Source organism: Macaca thibetana, chromosome 14, assembly GCF_024542745.1.
Source record: "Macaca thibetana thibetana isolate TM-01 chromosome 14, ASM2454274v1, whole genome shotgun sequence".
In the NCBI taxonomy this organism is placed as follows: Eukaryota; Metazoa; Chordata; class Mammalia; order Primates; family Cercopithecidae; genus Macaca; species Macaca thibetana.
This window is the reverse complement of record NC_065591.1, coordinates 54,108,486-54,127,568: the sequence shown is the minus strand read 5'-3', so window position 1 is coordinate 54,127,568 and position 19,083 is coordinate 54,108,486. Positions and strand designations below refer to the sequence as shown.

The following is a 19,083-nucleotide window of genomic DNA, read 5'->3' as shown; positions in this document are numbered from 1 at the left end:
GTTTAAGCTCATGACATTTTCTACAATCTGAGATGAGTACTCAGAACATGGTAAGGTGGTTGTCTCTCCAGCTAGGCTGAGAGCCACTCAAAGGCAGGAGCTGTCATTCATCTCCAATTTCCCAGCAGGGGGAAAGTGAATGTTTGAAGGATGAATGAATGAATAAATAATGAACCCACCTGGAAGTGATGAGAAATTTTGTCAGATTTCTTACTGAAGACCACAATGCTATGCCTTCTTAGACCAGGCATAAATGGCTTCTGAAGCCACCTTTCTTGGGTTCATATCGCATCTTTACCACTTAACAGTCATGTAACCTTGAGCAAGTTATATCACCTCTCTCTGTGCTTCAGTATATCAATCCGTAAGTGGGGATAGTAATAGTCCCTACATTTCAAGGTACTGCAAGGATTAAGTGAATTAATACATGTAAAGCACTTCGGACAGTAGCTCACATATAATAACTGCCATATTACTATTAACCATTAGTATTATGGTCGTAAAGTTTATCTATCTTTCTAATTTTCTAGTGATACTTGAAGATGTCCTAACATAGGGAGCTCACTGTATCATTAGCATCTATTCTTTTCTTATGGTTCTAATTTATGTTTCTGCTATTGAATAACTACATCTCTTACAGCTTATACTCACTGTTCATAGCTCTGACTTTCTGAGGTATATAGAATATATTTTCTTATATGTGACTGGTCTGTAAATTCAAAGCCTGCTCTTTCAGCACATACTAGACTCCAAGCACCACTATGAAAATTAAATAGCCATAAATCCTGACACCACATGTTTTAAAGTCCAGCAGGAAAGAAGAAGGAAAGATGATATTTGTGTCTTGCCTAGATCTTCCCCTCCTTTGAATCGAAGACCTTTCTCCATTATACACAGTTTGCAAGGTTAAATTCATCCTGTGGACTTACAAACATAAAGCCTATAAAAATGAAATTGTGTGATATTAGTACATAAATAGACCAACAGATCAATGAAACCAAAATAGAAAATCCAGAAACAGACCCAAAAGTATGTGGCAATTTATTGTACAATAAAGGTAGTTTTGCAAAGAAGTAAGGAAAGATATTATTTTGAATAGAAGGTGTTAGGATACCTGTTTGACCATATAGAAAAATAAGACATTGGATCCATTTCTCACACCAAACTGCAGGATCAATTCTGAATGAATCAGAGATTAAAATGTAAAAAAATACAGTCATATAAGTATTAGAAGAAAACGTAAGTGAATTGCTTTATAACCTGGGAGTGGGTAAGATTTTCTATGATTAAAATCTGGAAGCAAGAAGAAAAAAAGTTTACTTAAACAGAAAAAACACGGAAAAAGCAGCCTTTGGATGGCGAAACAAACAAACAAAAAAACATGAGAAGCAAAATCAAGACAAGTAACAAACTGGGAGAAAATATTTGCAATTTGTATGATGGGCAAAGTATTACCATCTCTAATGTGTAAAGATATTCTAAAAATAGAGAGAAGACTAACAACTCCATAGGAAAGTGGGCCAAAAATATGAACAGCTTACAGAAAAAAAAATGCAAATAGCCTTAATCATATGAAAATCTTTTCAACCTAGTTCTTAATAAGAGAAATGCAAATTAAAACTACCCTGAAAGGCATTTCTCATCTGTCAGATTGGTTAAAAAAAAAAAAAAAATCCACAACATACTTTGTTGGTATGGCTGTGAGAAGACAGGCACCTTCATCATTCCTGGTGGGAAAAATGTTACCACTCTGGAATACTATCCCTCTGGAGGGATATTTGATGATGTCTAGCAAAGTTACATATGCATTTACCTTTTGACTTCACAATTCCATTTCTAGGAATCTATCCAAAAGATAACCAGTAAAAATATGAAAAAAGTATGCAAAAGATTATTAATTATAGCACTATGCTCTCAAAAGGAAATTGGTAGAATAAACTATAAAATGTTTATGCATCTGAGTAATATGCAACTGTAAGAAAGGAATGAGGAACATCTCTATATTCTGTTATAGAACAATCTTCAGAAAAAAATGAGTTAATAAAAATGTGCATACTATACTACCACTTATCTAAGAAAGGGGACCTGTGAATATATATTCACATTTTCTTGCCTTTTTTCAAAGTGTTAAGTAAAACAAACAAAAATAAATGTTTACATTGGAAATAGTGAGGAAACAGGATGAAGAGAACAATGCTGAAAGTTCTTTATTTTGTAGATTTGACTTTGGACTGTATAAATATTTACATCATTTTTATAAACTAAATATAAATTTATATGACTATAAAAATATAAATATAAAAGTCAGAAGCAAAATGAAACAACTGAACCTACTTCTTAGGTTGGTAGGACAACCATACAGAAAGGAATGCTTCTAGATAACTATAGATAATAGTAATTTGACTGTACATCCTAGCGGGATAGAATCTAAAGAGAAGAAATGCAAAATAAATTAAATCATTTAATTTATCATATCATTGGTGGTAGCATTGTCATTAATATGCTGAAACAGTCTTGTGCATTCTGGGGAGTAAAATAAACAAGTACCTATGTTGTTGTCATTAAGAACCAGAAATTTTGGCATAAAAGAAAGGAAATATAGATGTAAAATTGATGAAGTTAAGTAAAATTCTGCTGTCCTAAGTTTGAATGAGAAAGATCATCATGAATGCCTGAAATATTTTAGCTCTATATTAATAATTATTTCTAGCTCTGACTACTGAAAAGACCTAGAAACATGGACCAATCCAGTAGCAATGAGCATGTCTAGTACCCAGATTGTGGATTTAAATACCATTTCTCACTAACAATAAGCTGGGTTCCTTAGGGAAGTAGCTAATTACAAGTCTGGAGCAGGAAATGTGTAAGATGAGCCTGGAACCCTCCTTGTGGCAGGGAAGTCATTAAAGAGTCAAAAGGACCCATGGACAAATGTCAACAGGCTCCCAATGGACAAAGGGAGAAAATTTGCAAGTCAATAAGGATATTAAATGTATGCAAGGATAATTAATTGAAATACATATAATATGTTTAAACCCATAAATTCACAAGGATACTAAAAAACTAATTGGTCCCCTTTGGAGGGTGGTTGAGAATCAATTCATTATTTTGAAAGCTATTATAGAAAGAACTATTTATCCTGACTTTTCCAAAAGAACTTATTTGTACTTCTGGGCAACCAACGAATGGATTATTATAAATGTCTTTATAGGAAGTATTTCAGCTAATAAATGAGGAAAGAGAAATAAAATTAAAATATTACTATTTGGTAACCCCTAATGAATTACTGAATCTAGGCAATAATCAGTAATGATGGTTAGCATCGCAAATGGGAACACAAGTAGACATCATTTACTTCATGATGGAAGTACACAAATACTGATGAAATATTCTTGCTACAAAATTGAACCTAAATCTCTAGATTTAACTACCAATTTAGATGAAATATATGGGAGAGAAGGGCCTGTTAAATGACATCAGGGGAATGTAATCAAGAAAATCTAGACTGTGAGAATCTCTGCAGGAAAAATGACCTGATCTCTTCAAAAATAAATTACAAGAGGGGGAAAAAAAGAGATGGAGAAAGATATTCAGTAGATTATGGAGACTGGAAAGACAAATTAACCAACTGAATCTTGATTCAAGCAAACAAATTGTAGAACAAAACAAAAACTTATGAGAGAATTAGAAAAATTTCTATACTTGAATATTTGACAGTATTACAGTATTCTTTTCAACTCTTTTAGGACTGAAAATAGCATCATAGCCATGGTTCTTTAAAAGTCCTTATCTATTTTGGATGCATACTGAAATATTTTTGATGAAATGATATGATGTCTGGGATTTCCCTCAAAATAACTAGAGTTAGGTGGGGGATTAGGCAGAGGTAAAGATAAAACCAAATTGGCCATAAGTTGACAATGCTGAAATAAGGTAACAACTACAATGGGATTTATTTTACTATCTCTCTGTTTTGGTATATATTCTATATTGTCCATAATAAAGAGTTTTTTCTCCTTTTTTCCTTAATTTTTTTCATTATTTCTTCTAAAAAATGGGATACATGTGCAGAAAGTGCAGGTTTGTTCCATAGGTATACATGTGCCATGGTGGTTTGTTGCACTTATTGACCCATCCTTCAAGTTCCCTTCCCTCAACCCCCAACCCCCAACAGGCCTTGGTGTGTGTTGTTCCCCTCTGTGTCCATGTGTTCTCAGTGTTCAACTTCCACTTATGAGTGAGAACATGCGGTGTTTGGTTTTCTGTTCCTGTGTTAGTTTGCTGAGGATGATGGCTTCCAGCTTCATCCATGTTCCCGCAAAGGACATGTTGTCATTCCTTTTTATGGCTGCATAGTATTCCATGGTGTATATGTACCACATTTTCTTTATCCAGGCTATCATTGACGGGCATTTGGGTTGGTTCCATGTCTTTGCTATTGTAAATAGTTCTGCAGTAAACATACATGTACATGTGTCTTTATAGTAGAAAGATTTATATTCCTTTGTGTATATGCTCAGTAATGGGATTGCTGGGTCAAATGATGTTTCTGGTTCTAAATCCTCAAGGAATCACCACAGTGTCTTCCACAATGGTTGAACTAATTTACATTCCCAGTGTATTCCTATTCTCCACAGCCTCACGAGCATCTATTGTTTCCTGACTTTTTAATAATCACCATTCTGACTGGTGTGAGATGGTATCTCGTTGTGATTTTGATTTGCATTTCAATAGAGAGTTTTTTCAAGTCTCATTTATGATAAAGTATCTGGAATATGAAGAACAATACCTACATAATATATTCCTTGTTTTAGAGGACAGACAAACCCAGGTTCAAACTCCATTTCCCATAAGAGGAACTCTGTCATGTGTAATTCTTGGAACTGCAGAAACTGAAAAGAGCAATATGATCTGTTGCTGGTCCCCCCTTTGTCCCGCTGGAAACAAAGGTATGTACATAAACCTAGATTTAGCTAATCGTGTGCTCTCACTCAGGACTTCCAATCTTTGTTAAAGTCACCAAAACCCAAGCAACAGTGCCCAGTACCCAGTGGCAGGACCATCTAGTCATGGCCATAGGGTCAGAGGTATTTTCGCAAATAGACTATTATGACCATGTGGCCTTGGCTGTAGTTTCTGCTGTTTAGCCTCTCTTGGCTTTTGCTTGTTTTCTGAATCTGCTTCTTTGAAAAACAAATTAATTCTTTGAGATACCCATGTCCTTCCAATAAATTTCTTTTCTCTTTAAGTTAGGTTGAGTCAGTTTTCTTAGCTTGCAGCACAGATTCCTGAGTGTCATTTGAATAAAAAGTTAAGCACGGCTATAATATATATAAATTAATGTGTGCTTTAAAAAATAAAGTACTATATAAAATGTGTGGTAGTATTTTTATGCACATATGCATCTACATGTGTAATAGATACGATGATATGCTTGTATAGAGAACTGTATGATGTACTTAAATTTCTTCTTATCTTTACTGTTAAAAATAATGATTAGAATAATGAGATAATAAAGCATAAGAATGAATTAACTTTTTGACCAACATAAACATTTTTAATCATATAACACTATTAGGATAATACTCTCTGACTTGCCTTCAGCATTTGATTGCTGTGTGCAATAAATAGGATAATTGTAGGGAAAGGATTTTGAAAATATACATGAAAGGTACTGCTAAGGTTATTTAGCTGATATAGAAGCAGCAGACGAACCCAGTGTAGGGGGTAAGGGGATTTTTGATATCTAGTAACTTCGTAATTTGTGAAGTATACTCCTATTGTGTCAACACTTTCTTTGCTTCTTTCATCACCCATGCTCTGTGGAATAACCATTGGCATTTTGCCAGGGCATGTATAGGTATTAGGTTCTCCATGAGTGAGGAAAATACCTAGGAGAGGGGATGAAAACTGGCAGACTAGGACAACAGAAAGACTTAATGAGTTTAGACACTGTCCAAGGTACTGAGAAATCTCAGATGCATTTCTGCTTTATTAAGCTATTCTATAAGGCTAGCCAGATAAGGAAACCTTAAATGATTCCTTGGTTCTCCCAAGGCCCAAAGTGGAGCCAATCAGCTTCACTTCCTCCTGTCCTAGATGTTACTCAGCTACACAGGAAGAGGGACAGAATCACAGCAAGGGATTCCACTCCCAATTAGATCTTGTGATGAGGCTTAGAAAAAGCAGTTAAAAGGGGCAAACTGGCACTAGGGAATGAAGAATAATAACAATCGTCCAGTCTTAGGAGCAGATAGTAAAAGGTCATCCTGGAGGATGAAAATCTGTTTAAGTGTCATTATAATAGCAGACCATATTCTAAAGAGGCAAATGATTATGCATATCCAAAGATGGAGATTCTAAAACGCCAATAAGAAACCCCAAGTGGGTAAAGCTTAGATATTCAGAGAAGGAGTCAGTGACTGGCAGATATGTTCAAGTGGGTGTCTTTCCAACAGCAAGTCCTTTCTGGGAGACTCTCTTCTCTGTAATACATTTCTAACAGCTCAATCCAATCAGGAGTCATTCACAGCTGGGGCAAGATGGAGAGGAGAGGGGTCTTTTCGCTGGTTGCCTGCTCTGGACACCACAGGTGGGGCACTGGCTGTGGTTGTAGTGGCATTCTTCCTCACCACCCCCTACTTCTTTGGTTTCCATTCCAGAAAGGTGAAGACAGCCAAGATTCATGTTAAAGAAGTGAATTGAATTTAAAGCATAATAAATAGGCTAGGCTTTCTAATCAGTTGCTCCATGTCCATTCCATAAAACTGAGAAGTTGCCTATTTCAGTATTAGAAATTTAACAAGTTTTACATTTTCCATAGAAATCTTTGCATACGTGTATGTACTTTTTGTCTTCTTGAGTAAGTATACAGAATACAATGGAGACCTTTTAATGACTCAGGATTGTTATTAAGATCATTAACAACTGTGCCCCACTGTGTTGTGCTATAAACCTAAGATCTGCCTGAATGTTTAGCTCTACAAGAAAGAGATCCACTTGATCATGGTGGATAAGCTTGATGATGTGCTGCTGGATTCGGTTTGCCAGTATTTTATTGAGGATTTTTGCATTGATGTTCATCAGGGATATTGGTCTAAAGCTCTCTTTTTTTGTTGTATCTCTGCCAGGCTTTGGTATCCGGATGATGTTGGCCTCATAAAATGAGTTAGGGAGGATTCCCTCTTTCTGTATTGATTGGAATAGTTTCAGAAGGAATGGTCCCTGGGATGCAAGGCTGGTTCAACATATGCAAATCAATAAATGTAATCCAGCATATAAACAGAACCAAAGACAAAAACCACGTGATTATCTCAATAGATGCAGAAAAGGCCTTCGACAAAATTCAACAGCCCTTCATGCTAAAAATTCTCAATAAATTCGGTATTGATGCAACGTATCTCAAAATAATAAGAGCTATTTACGACAAACCCACAGCCAATATCATACTGAATGGGCAAAAACTGGAAGCATCCCCTTTGAAAACTGGCACAAGACAGGGATGCCCTCTCTCACCACTCCTATTCAAAATCGTGTTGGAAGTTCTGGCTAGGGCAATCATGCAAGAGAAAGAAATAAAGTGTATTCAGTTAGGAAAAGAAGTCAAATTGTCCCTGTTTGCAGATGGTATGATTGTATATTGAGAAAACCCCATCGTCTTAGCCCAAAATCTCCTTAAGCTGATAAGCAACTTCAGCAAAGTCTCAGGATACAAAATCAATGTGCAAAAATCACAAGCATTCTTATACGCCAGTAACAGACAAACAGAGAGCCAAATCATGAATGAACTCCCATTCACAATAGCTTCAAAGAGAATAAAATACCTAGGAATCCAACTTACAAGGGATATAAAGGACCTCTTCAAGGAGAACTACAAACCACTGCTCAGTGAAATAAAAGAGGACACAAACAAATGGAAAAACATACCATGCTCATGGATAGGAAGAATCAATATTGTGAAAATGGCCATACTGCCCAAGGTAATTTATAGATTCAACACCATCCGCATTAAGCTACCAATGAGTTTCTTCACAGAATTGGAAAAAACTGCTTTAAAGTTCATATGGAACCAAAAAAGACCCTGCATTGCCAAGACAATCCTAAGCCAAAAGAACAAGCTGGAGACATCATGTTACCTGACTTCAAACTATACTATAAGGCTACAGTAACCAAAACAGTATGGTACTGGTACCAAAACAGAGATATAGACCAATGGAACAGAACAGAGCCCTCAGAAATAATACCACACATCTACAGCCATCTGATCTTTGACAAACCTGACAAAAACAAAAAATGGGGAAAGGATTCCCTATTTAATAAATGGTGCTGGGAAAATTGGCTAGCCATAAGGAGAAAGCTGAAACTGGATCCTTTCCTTACTCCTTATACGAAAATTAATTCAAGATGGATTAGAGACTTAAATGTTAGACCTAAAACCATAAAAACCCTAGAAGAAAACCTAGGTAATACCATTCAGGACATAGGCATGGGCAAGGACTTCATGTCTAAAACACCAAAAGCAACGGCAACAAAAGCCAAAATTGACAAATGGGATCTAATTAAACTAAAGAGCTTCTGCACAGCAAAAGAAACTACCATCAGAGTGAACAGGGAACCTACAGAATGGGAGAAAATTTTTGCAATCTACTCATCTGACAAAGGGCTAATATCCAGAACCTACAAAGAACTCAATCAAATTTACAAGAAAAAAACAAACAACCCCATCAAAAAGTGGGCAAAGCATATGAACAGACACTTCTCAAAAGAAGACATGCATACAGCCAACAGACACATGAAAAAATGCTCATCATCACTCGCCATCAGAGAAATGCAAATCAAAACCACAATGAGATACCATCTCACACCAGTTAGAATGGCAATCATTAAAAAATCAGGAAACAACAGGTGCTGGAGAGGATGTGGAGAAATAGGAACACTTTTACACTGTTGGTGGGACTGTAAACTAGTTCAACAATTTTTGAAGACAGTGTGACGATTCCTCAAGGATCTAGAACTAGAAATACCATTTGACCCAGCCATCCCATTACTGTGGATATACCCAAAGGATTATAAGTCATGCTGCTATAAAGACACATGCACACGTATGTTTATTGCGGCACTATTCACAATAGCAAAGACTTGGAATCAACCCAAAGGTCCATCAGTGACAGACTGGATTAAGAAAATGTGGCACATATGCATCATGGAATACTATGCAGCCATAAAAAAGGATGAGTTCGTGTCCTTTGTAGGGACATGGATGCAACTGGAAACCATCATTCTCAGCAAACTATCACAAGAACAGAAAACCAAACACCGCATGTTCTCACTCATAGGTGGGAACTGAACAATGAGATCACTTGGACACAGGAAGGGGAACATCACACACCGGGTCCTATTGTGGGGAGGGGGTGGGAGGAGGGATAGCATTAGGAGACATACCTAATGTAAATGATGAGTTAATGGGTGCAGCACACCAAATGGTACATGTATACATATATGAACAAACCTGCACATGTACCCCAGAACTTAAAGTATAATAAAAAGAAAAAAAAAAAAAGGAGATCCAAGCTGCTGTGCTGCTGGACACCTGTTACCTATTCTGTAGTCTTTAGGTTCAAATAATTTGCATAAATTTGGAATATTTTTGTTCCTTGAAAGTTTGGCAGCATTTGATGGTAAACCATCACATCCTAATTTTCATTTTTCAGAATATTTTAAACCACTAATTTAATTGCTTCAATGGCTATAGGATAAATTTGTTTTTTAACAATTTCTTTGTGTCAGTTTTAGGAAGGCATACGTTTCTATAAATTTGTGCTTTTCATTCAAGTTTTCAAATTTTGGCATAAACTTGTTCATAATACACTCTTATCTTTTGAGTGTATATTGTCTGTAGAAATGTCCCCTTTTCCATTCCCATTGTTGTTTATTTGTTCTTTCTTGATAAAGATTTGTCAATTTGATTAGTATTTTCAAAGAACCAAGCTTTGGCTTTATTAGTCTATTTCATTAATTTCTGTTCTTTATTATTGTCATCTACTGTTTTTATTCTGATATTTTTCTAATGGCTTATATTGTGTTCTTAGCTCATTAACTTTTAACTTTTCTTTTTGCATAAAAGATGCTATACAATTTCTCTTAATATTATTTTAGCTATATTTCATGTAATGTAATATGTAGTATATTTATCACTCAGTTCAAAATATTTTCAAATGTTCAGTATAATTTATTATTTGACCTATAAATTATTTAGAAGTGTGTTTCACAATATGTAAAAATATGACTTTTGTCTATAATTTTTGGTTGTGAATTTCTAAATTAATTATATTGTGGTCAGATAACATGTTTTATATGATGCTGATCCCTTAAAATTCATTGACTCTTGTTTTATACCTTAGTATGTGGTCAACTTTCATAAATATTCCATGAGTTCTTGGGAAAGAATGTGTGTTCAGCAGCTGTTATATGCAGTGTTCTGTATGTGCCCATTAGCTTCAAACTGTTAATTGTGTTGGTCTATCAATTACTTGGGAAAACTTATTAACATTCTCAACTACGTTAGTGGAGCTGTCAATGTATCCTTGTAATTCTGTCAGTTTTTCCTTATGTAAATTAAGGTTGTGCAATTAGGTGAATAAAAGTTCATAACTGTTATATATTCCTAATGAATTGTACATTTAACATTTTGTAGAAATAGTCTTTACTTACACTAAAGCATATTGTAACAGTCTTTCTTTTCTAATGTTAATTTAACCACTGCAAGTTTCTTTTGATTGACATCTGCCTGTTATGACTTTTTTATCCTTTTAGATTTCAACATTTCTGAATTATGTTTCGGACATATTTCTTATAAATAGCTATTAAAAAGTTAAATCTACTCTAAAATTACTTGTCTTCTACTTTGTCCATGTACCATATTTACTAACATATTTGGGGTTTTTCAATCATCTTATTGTATGCTTTTTCTTTGCATGATCTATATTTCTACTTCTCTCTTGTATAACACTTTTACACTTTATTTTTCTTCTATTACTTTGGAAGTTATATTTTCTATTTTTATGATTTTTATGACTTTCCTGGAAATTCTAACATATTTACTTAAGTTACCAAAATTTAAACAATATTCTTTCCATCCTCATTAACAATGTAGGTATTTTAGAACATCTTGAGTCCAATCACTCCCTCCTAAGCTATATGCTATTGTCATCATATATTATAGTTTTAATAACTCCACAAGACACTACCCTGTATTATTTGTCATCAATATTTCTTTATATTAGCTCATATATGTACCACTTTTTGAGGCTACTCATCTTCTTTTGTCTCAGACTTCCTTCTGGGATCTTTTTTCTTAAGCCTGAAGTGTATCATTCATAACTTATTTTCTTGAGTTCTTGTTAATGACAAACTCTATCAGTTTTTGTGTATCTGAAGATGACTTTATTTTACCCTAGTTTTTGAAGGATGTTTTAATTGGGCATACACTTATACGTTGACAATTATTTTCTCTCAGTGTAAGGAAGACATATCACAGTCTTCTGGGTCCCACTGTTACAGTTGAAAAGTCAGCTGTTATTCTAATTATTATTGACTTAGGTCATCTATCTTTTCTCTTTGACTGCTGTCAGATCTTTTATTTGTCTTTGATATTCTGTAGTTCCTCTATGGTATATCTAAATGGGGATATCTTTATGTTTACCTCACTTTGGATGGCATGACTTCTTAAATCTGAGGATTGGTGTCTTTTATCAGTTTGGGAAAATTTTAAGCCCTCATTTATTTAAATATGGCTTTTGCCTAACCCTCCATACTGTTTTCTCAGTATAGAATAGAAATCCTCTCTGGAGAAAAGGATCATCTCTGCTTGGAATTTTAAGATATTAAATCCACAATTTCAATTCTACATGTCTTTTAATATTTTTTCACAATTTTTTCTGGGTCCCTTGGGCTCATTTTGAATGATTTCTTTAGATCTATTTTCCAGTTTCTTAATTTTATTCCTTTAATAGTATTCACATAGCTATTCTGCCCATCTGTTGAACTTTTAATTGCCATTTTTACATTTTTCATGTTTGAAATTCCATTTTTATCCTACTATGACTGATTATTTTTATAGTATCTTGCTCCTTATTCATATTTTCAATCTCTTATTTTCCTAAGTGTATGATATAACCTAGTTTATATTCCGTGTCTGATGGATTCAAAAGTTGGAGACTTTGTGGGTCAGGTTTGGCTTTCCACTGATATTGCTGCTGTTTTCTCTTGTTACTTTCTTTTTCCCTTGTCTGTTTTGTGATGTTTTTAAAACTGTAAATTCATATTCCTTAAAACTCTCCCTGTGGGAATTGTGTGGCCTGGGTTAAAAGGCTCTTTCTCCAGAGAGGATTTCTATTTTATACTGAGAAAACAGGCCTTTGGAGTCCCAGCTTTACGGGAAGTAAGGCAAGCCTTTGGCTTTCTGTTCTCTGTATTCTATGAAGTCGAGAAAACACAAACTTAAATGTCACCAGGTTCTCCATATAGAATAGCCTCAACCTTTCTCCAGGTTCCTACTTTGGCTTACTTTTTTGGTCCCTGTGTTGGTTTCCCAGGGCTCTTATAACAAAGTATCACAATCTGGATCACCTAAAACAGCATAAATTTATTCTCTCACAGCTCTGGAGGCCAGAAGTCTGAAATCAACATATTGACTGGGCTGTGTTCCCTCCCAACCCTCTAGGGAAGGATCCTTCTTTGCCTGTTCCAGCTTTCGATAGCCCCAGGTGTTCCTGAGCTTTTGACATCATAACTCCAATCTCTACCTCCACCTTCACATGGTGGTCGTTCCTTTATGTTTGCCTGTGACTAAATTTTCCTCTTCTTATAAGGACATCATCAGTCCTGTTGGATTAGGGTCCATCCTAATCCAGCACAATTTTATCTTAACTTGATTACATCTGCAAGGACCCCGTTTCCAAATGAGATCACATTCACAGGAGGTTAGGACACATTGGGGCTGGGGGCACTGAATTCAAACCATAACAGTCTCCAACAATTTCAATCCCTTGCCAGCCCTTAAATGTTGTCTTATGCATTCTAGCACTTTTGCAGTTATCACTTATATAATCTTTCTGTTTTCTATTCAATGTCAGCTCTTATTTCTCACTCATTTCCCTGTGCTTGGCCACAGCAGCTCCTTCCTTTTTCTCATTGTGGTGCAGACTTACAAATCAGAAAAAAACAAAACGAAACAAAACAAAACAAAAAACAGAGCACAAAATAAGAGTAAGGCTTTAAATAGGGACTCAGTAGACATAAATGTGAATAAAGTAGAAGATAATAACTGCATGGATGTTGCAATATCTTTTTTGAGATGGTGCTCAAAGTACTTTTATCCCTAGATCACTGTGGTATATCTGTCTAGTCCTCAAATCATAAAGATCTAGGGCTGAATCCTTTCTCTACCTCTTACAAGGTACATGACCTTGAGATATACATAAGCTCCTAATTTCACAGTATCATCTGGAAAAAAACCCACTATTACAATAATAGTCTTTTTAGGGTGTTTTGTGGATGGATGACGTAAGTGCCAATATAACCCATGGCACAAAGCAGGCATTTAGTAGTTGCACAAACAACTTTCTTTCTGTGTTCCAGATAGGTAAGGACTTTGAATAATTTGCCTCTGCTTAAGCGAAGGGTGAAAAGTGATGTCTTTCATATTGATACACAATCCTATGGTGTAATTAGGGCAGGTGTGCTACTTTATAGAGGAAACCGAACCATTGGAAAGTTAACTCATCAAACATGAAAGAAAGACAAATGACAATAACCATACAAAAGGAGAAAATCTGTTTTGCTGATGATCAGTGGTTCTGTAACCCTTAAAGGAGGAACTGAAATTCAAATGAACTCATCCCTCCCATTTGTACTCAGTTTTTCCAGCTAACAGCTTGTTGGTTCTCTGCTTTAAATGCCACCCTTTCTTCAACTCCAATGACACTTCATCTCTGTCAACTGAGAGGGAAGAGATGGAGGAAAAAAAAAAACCCACAAAAAAACCAGATATCATTGTAAACTGTATTTTAAACTCTGTACACGAAATCACTCAGAGACATTTCAACTTGTATTTGAGAGCCGCACCCAGGCCCACACTCCAGAATAGCTTTATAACTTTATAATCTAAGGAAGGAAAAGCCAGAAATCTGCACTCTGTGATTGACTCACACACATGTTGGAAGCAGAGTTCACAAATCTAATTCCTTTCTCCAATCCTGCACATTTTTACCCAGAGAACACAAGCGAATGGAGGCGGTCCGGCCCACTCAGAGAATTCCTGACAGCAGCTCCTCGTGAAAAATATTATGTTTGGGGTGAGCATCTATCCAGGAGCAGTGCTGAAATGAGATGGCGAGGACGCAAATGGGGAATAAATGGCCGATGTAGAGAGAGCAGCAGAAACGAGGGTGATTATGCAGGAGCTGTCCTCTATGAATACATTAGCTCCCCAATAAGTCCATTCATTTTGACTGCTTCCAAAGCAATTTCTCAGGGTTTCAGTGAATACAGGTGTCTGGAAGTGGTTTCTAAGCTCAGCTTCAGACAGGCTGTTCATGTCGCCAGTCCTCAAAGCCCTAGCATTAAGTCTGGGTGGTGAGTCGGGCCCCACACAGTGCCTGTCACGTCATTGCAGGCATCCTAAGATGCTCCTTGTGGGTGCCCAATCTCCCCTTCAGGTCAGGGGCAAGGACTGTTGCCTGCCTGGTGGGGTGGAAGGTTGAAGGAGGTTAGAGGTTAGAGGAGGGTGCATCCATGCTACAGTCCTTCAGTGGGAATTGAGTATCAAGAATTGGAGACATCAGATGCAGACACTAAGGCCAAAGGTGCCAGAGTAGGGCCAGTAGGTAGAACCAGGCAGATGAGGTCTGCACGGATGTGTGAACAGGCTGGCAGTGAGGTGGAGCATCTCAGATAATCCCTATGGACACCAGTAGGCACAGGGTTCTTTCCAAGCATCGGCAAGCCTGGAGCGTGTGGGGGTGGCTGACTGCTGCGAGTTCCCCATGGAGAAGACAGTGGGGGCCATCATGGGGAGGACACCCTGCAGTTCCAATACTGGGTCTGCCAAGGACAATCCCTGGTCATAGAGGTGGGCAGGCTTCCTTCCAGGACAAGATCCTTCATTGTATCCATCATCGCATTCCTGCCTAACACCAGGGGACCTAACAGGAACCTCAGATAGGAAAGCGGGCTTCATCGTAGATTTATGTTTTCATTAGCCAAGGGGAAAGAGCCAGAAAGCCTAGGAAATGTTCCCGTAGGATGAGAAATAACATAGAGCCTCTTGGGGATCCATGCCATGAGCTGATTGTTGGAAAAAACCCTGTACTTTGGGGCAGGAGAACGGCATGAGGCAGGAATGGGCTGTGTGTCTGGCTAGCGCCTGGGGTCAGAAAGCAGCCTGCAGTGAGCCTGACTTCATCTTGCTGTTTATACACCCTGGGTTTATTTCCCCGGGCTCTCTCTTAACAAAGTGTTCGGGAATGTTCTATGGCCACTGTGGAGAAGACAGAGAGTGTCAGAGTGAGAAATCCCAAGGGAGCTGACTCAGGGTCACTCTTGTCCAGCCACCCTCGATGCCTGTTATTGCTTCCTGGAGCACACCTTTGCTTACTCCGATGGACCTCAGTTTGATTTTAAAAGAGGCTGTTCCCTTGAGGTGGCAGCTCAACCTCTCCCATGCTCCCTCCCCCAGCCAAGCAGGTTCTGAAGTCCTCTTCTTCCTGAAAAGTCAAGAGGCTTCACCCTGTGTCTTCCCAATCCCAATCACACACATGTGGACCAGGGTTCAGGACTGGACGTTCTGAATCAGTCTGTAACCCTCAACCTTAAACCCCATTTCTCCACCCCAGACTCATTACCCTGGTGGGAGCTGAGCCGAGCCCTTTGAGTGAGAAACTCCACTCACCCTGATCCCAAGCTCCACATTCTCGCCTCCGTAGACTTCCATGCCTTCGTCCAGCAGGCCAATCTCCTGGAAGTACTGCCGGTCCACAATGAAGCAGCCAATGAGGGCGGGGCTCCTGCAGGGGCAGGGGGAGATGGGCCAGTGGTGAGCAGAGAGGCTGTCTGGTGTGGCTGTCTGAGGAGTAAGAGCAGTAAGGCCTTACTGTCAGGAGGATCTGGTGCTCTTCCTTCCTCTGCTGCCAAAGCCAGTGTGAGGCTTGTTCCTGGAGTGGTCCCTGGGTCTGGCCTCACCCAACCACTCCAGAAAGGCTGTTTCCTCCGGGCAGCGGGCAGACAGCTGCCATCCTGGGATCAGCTTTAGTGGGGTGGTGCTTGTGTGTGTGTTAGCTGTGAGAAGTGGTGCTCAGCCTGCCAGTCTAGGTTGACTGTATCTCTAGCTGCCCTGACCCTGACCTCTGCACAGTCAGTCTCTGTTCCTGCTTGGGAATGCATACCAGTTTTCCTATCCTTCCCCAACTTAGGATCTGTATGTCATCCTTGGTCCACTTAGAAAGATTAGCTGGCACCAGGTTGCAAAGGGCTTTGGGTAGCAGGGTAAAAAATTTGAATTTTGTCTGCAGGTAAATAGGTGTCCATGAGGAATTTTAAGCAAGACAGTGGTGTGAGCAGATCTGTGTTTTTTAAAGAGAATAGTCAGGCAGCTGTGGGTGACTGACCAGAGGGGAAGGGGTGGGAATTGAGGGGCCCAGCTGGGAAGCTCATTGCTGTATCCAGGTGAAAAATGATGGAGAGCTGAGTCAGAGTATCAGGAACAGAGACAGGAATTGTTTAAAGACATATTTTGATGTAAAATCAGCAGAACTTCAAAACAGAGGAACTACACAAGGGTGAGAAAGGGGGAGGAACCTGGATGCCATCTGGCTTTCTGGCTCGGGTGACAGTGGGTTGTGGGCCACTCATCAATACAGGGGCACAGGAGAAGAAGCTGGTTTCAAAAGAAAGAAGCTTTGGTGGTAGAAAAACTGACCTTAAGGTACCTGTGTGACACCAGGAGGAGACAGCCAACAGGCAGAGCTTAGGTACATGGCCTGAGTCTCTAATTCAACAGGGTTCTTAGGCTGGAACAACCTGCCAACAGCTATGGGGTCCAGGAGCTGGAAGGCTTTTCCTTCCTTGAGGGCTATGAGCTTGGGTCTCACCAGCTCTGTGCAGACACCCAGTGCAGCACCTCACAGAGAACGATTCACATGAGGTGAGTCAGCATGAGAGCACAGGGCTGCTTCTCTGTGAGAGCACTGCTTATGCAGTGACGTTGAATTGTTCTACTGCTTATTGCTATCATTTCTAGCCCTTGCCTGGCTGGACGACTTGGTGGGAGTGGGGGAATAAAAGGAGAAATGAAGGCTCCTCAGGGATGAGAAAACTATCAGTCAATCACATGTAAATGAACCCGTCTTTGAAAATGGAAACTTATCAAGGTGGAGAAAGGCGATTTTGCAGGCCATTTCCCTGGGGAATGCGGTTACAGGAGGCTGCTCAGGCAGAGACTGGCACCCTGGAGCCACTGTTTCTCTTCCTTTCAAATCACTGCATTTTATTCTAAATGTCTTCACCCTCACAGACCTGCAGGCATCCTGGGAAGCTAATCTACCACTCCTAAAGCAGACTGAGACCCTGCTGTGGTGGAGGTAACAGAACCCAGGCCTTAGAGGTAATCTCTGGGAAAAATCACCCTTCTGGATGTGTGTCTCTAAGAGAAGTTCCCTAGCGTCTCCGAGCCTCCGATTCCATGTCTGTAACATAGGATCCATTCTAACCTCACACGGACTAAATTAAAACACTTGAAGCCTCTGGGACATAACTGGCGCTCAAAAGGTCATTTAAAAAGGTAAAAAGATGCAATTGTGCACTAAGTCTAGAAGATCTCCTCTTTAAATATGTGATGATTCAGAAACATCAGGCTGGCAGAGTGGTGGGGTCTTGGCATTTGCCTCTGCATTCCTAAGTGTTGGATATGACAGGGCACGCTGGAAAAATGCTTTCAGGATACACAGTAAGGGACCTTCCTCAAACTGACAGTTCAAGCCAGGTAATGAACAGAATCTGAAACAGTTACTCTGAGATGAGCACAGGCCACCTCAGTGGTTTATTATTAACCGGCTAGGGTATTAAGTGGATTCTATCAGCGTGAAAGGGTTATTGATTTACACCTTGCCTCATTCCTGAAAGGATTAGAAATAGCTTATGAGAAAATTTAAAATACATAGAAAACCATAAATAGATAAATGTCTAGACAGACCTAAAGATTGCAACAAATTGGAATGCATGTGCAGACCAAGGTCCTCTCTCAATTGTTCTTAAAGTAGACATGAAAGTTTGCCTTTGAGTTTCCTGTTGGTCAAAGTGGAAAGAACATACATGGTCTTAGAAACAAAATGTACAGTTCTCATGTGAAAATGTCATATTAATTGATTCCCTGGGGACAGCAAGGCTTTCTCTGACTGGCAGTCAGTTTGAAAGAAATTTCTCACGTGGATTTTCTTAATGGGGTCACCTGGTGACTCAGGGAACAGCCATCGCAAAGACATCTCTTTAGAATACACTAGAAGATACTGCTGGGCTCTTTTTATGACTTATGCCACGTGTGGGCAGAGCTCTAAAGTATAGCTTGAAAGCAAAGGGAGCTCGGATGGGCAAGATACATTTGTATAAATCACAGCTTTCTGTGGAGCTGTCTTCATCTGGGAATAAAACCAGGAATGTTCTTCCAAAAATCTTCCATAAAAGTTATCTCCCTCAACCAAGTTTTTGATAAAAATTGAGTGATAGAAAATTTGAGGTTGGGATGACATTGTCTGGCAAGGACCTGGAATGCCGACTTGCTGATTCAGACTGGACTGATACAGTTAGAGATGAGCAGAACAGAAACAGTTAATGTCAATGCAGTCTTCTGCAGGAATGCTCATTGCATGGGGGCATATTTCCCTTCAACAGCATTCATCAGGCCTAGGAGCAGAAAACAGCTACACCAGTTCTGAGCTCAACAGTGGACAATAGAGGGGTGAAAACTAGCCACTGAGTCTAGCTTCCGTGGGTGGATCTTGGCTCTACCGCCCAGAGCCTTTGGCAGGGCCA

The 19,083-nt window shown here is 38.8% G+C and overlaps 1 protein-coding gene across 3 annotated transcripts in view; it reads right to left on the bottom strand.

Moving 5' to 3' along the window:
* Positions 1–19,083, bottom strand: part of GALNT18 (polypeptide N-acetylgalactosaminyltransferase 18) — a 365,529-nt gene that overhangs the window by 87,941 nt on the left and 258,505 nt on the right. For all 3 annotated transcript variants that reach the window (XM_050757416.1, XM_050757417.1, XM_050757418.1), the window contains exon 6: positions 15,950–16,064. In XM_050757416.1, coding sequence (XP_050613373.1) covers positions 15,950–16,064 — 115 coding nt within the window. The remainder of the gene's footprint in view (positions 1–15,949; positions 16,065–19,083) is intronic.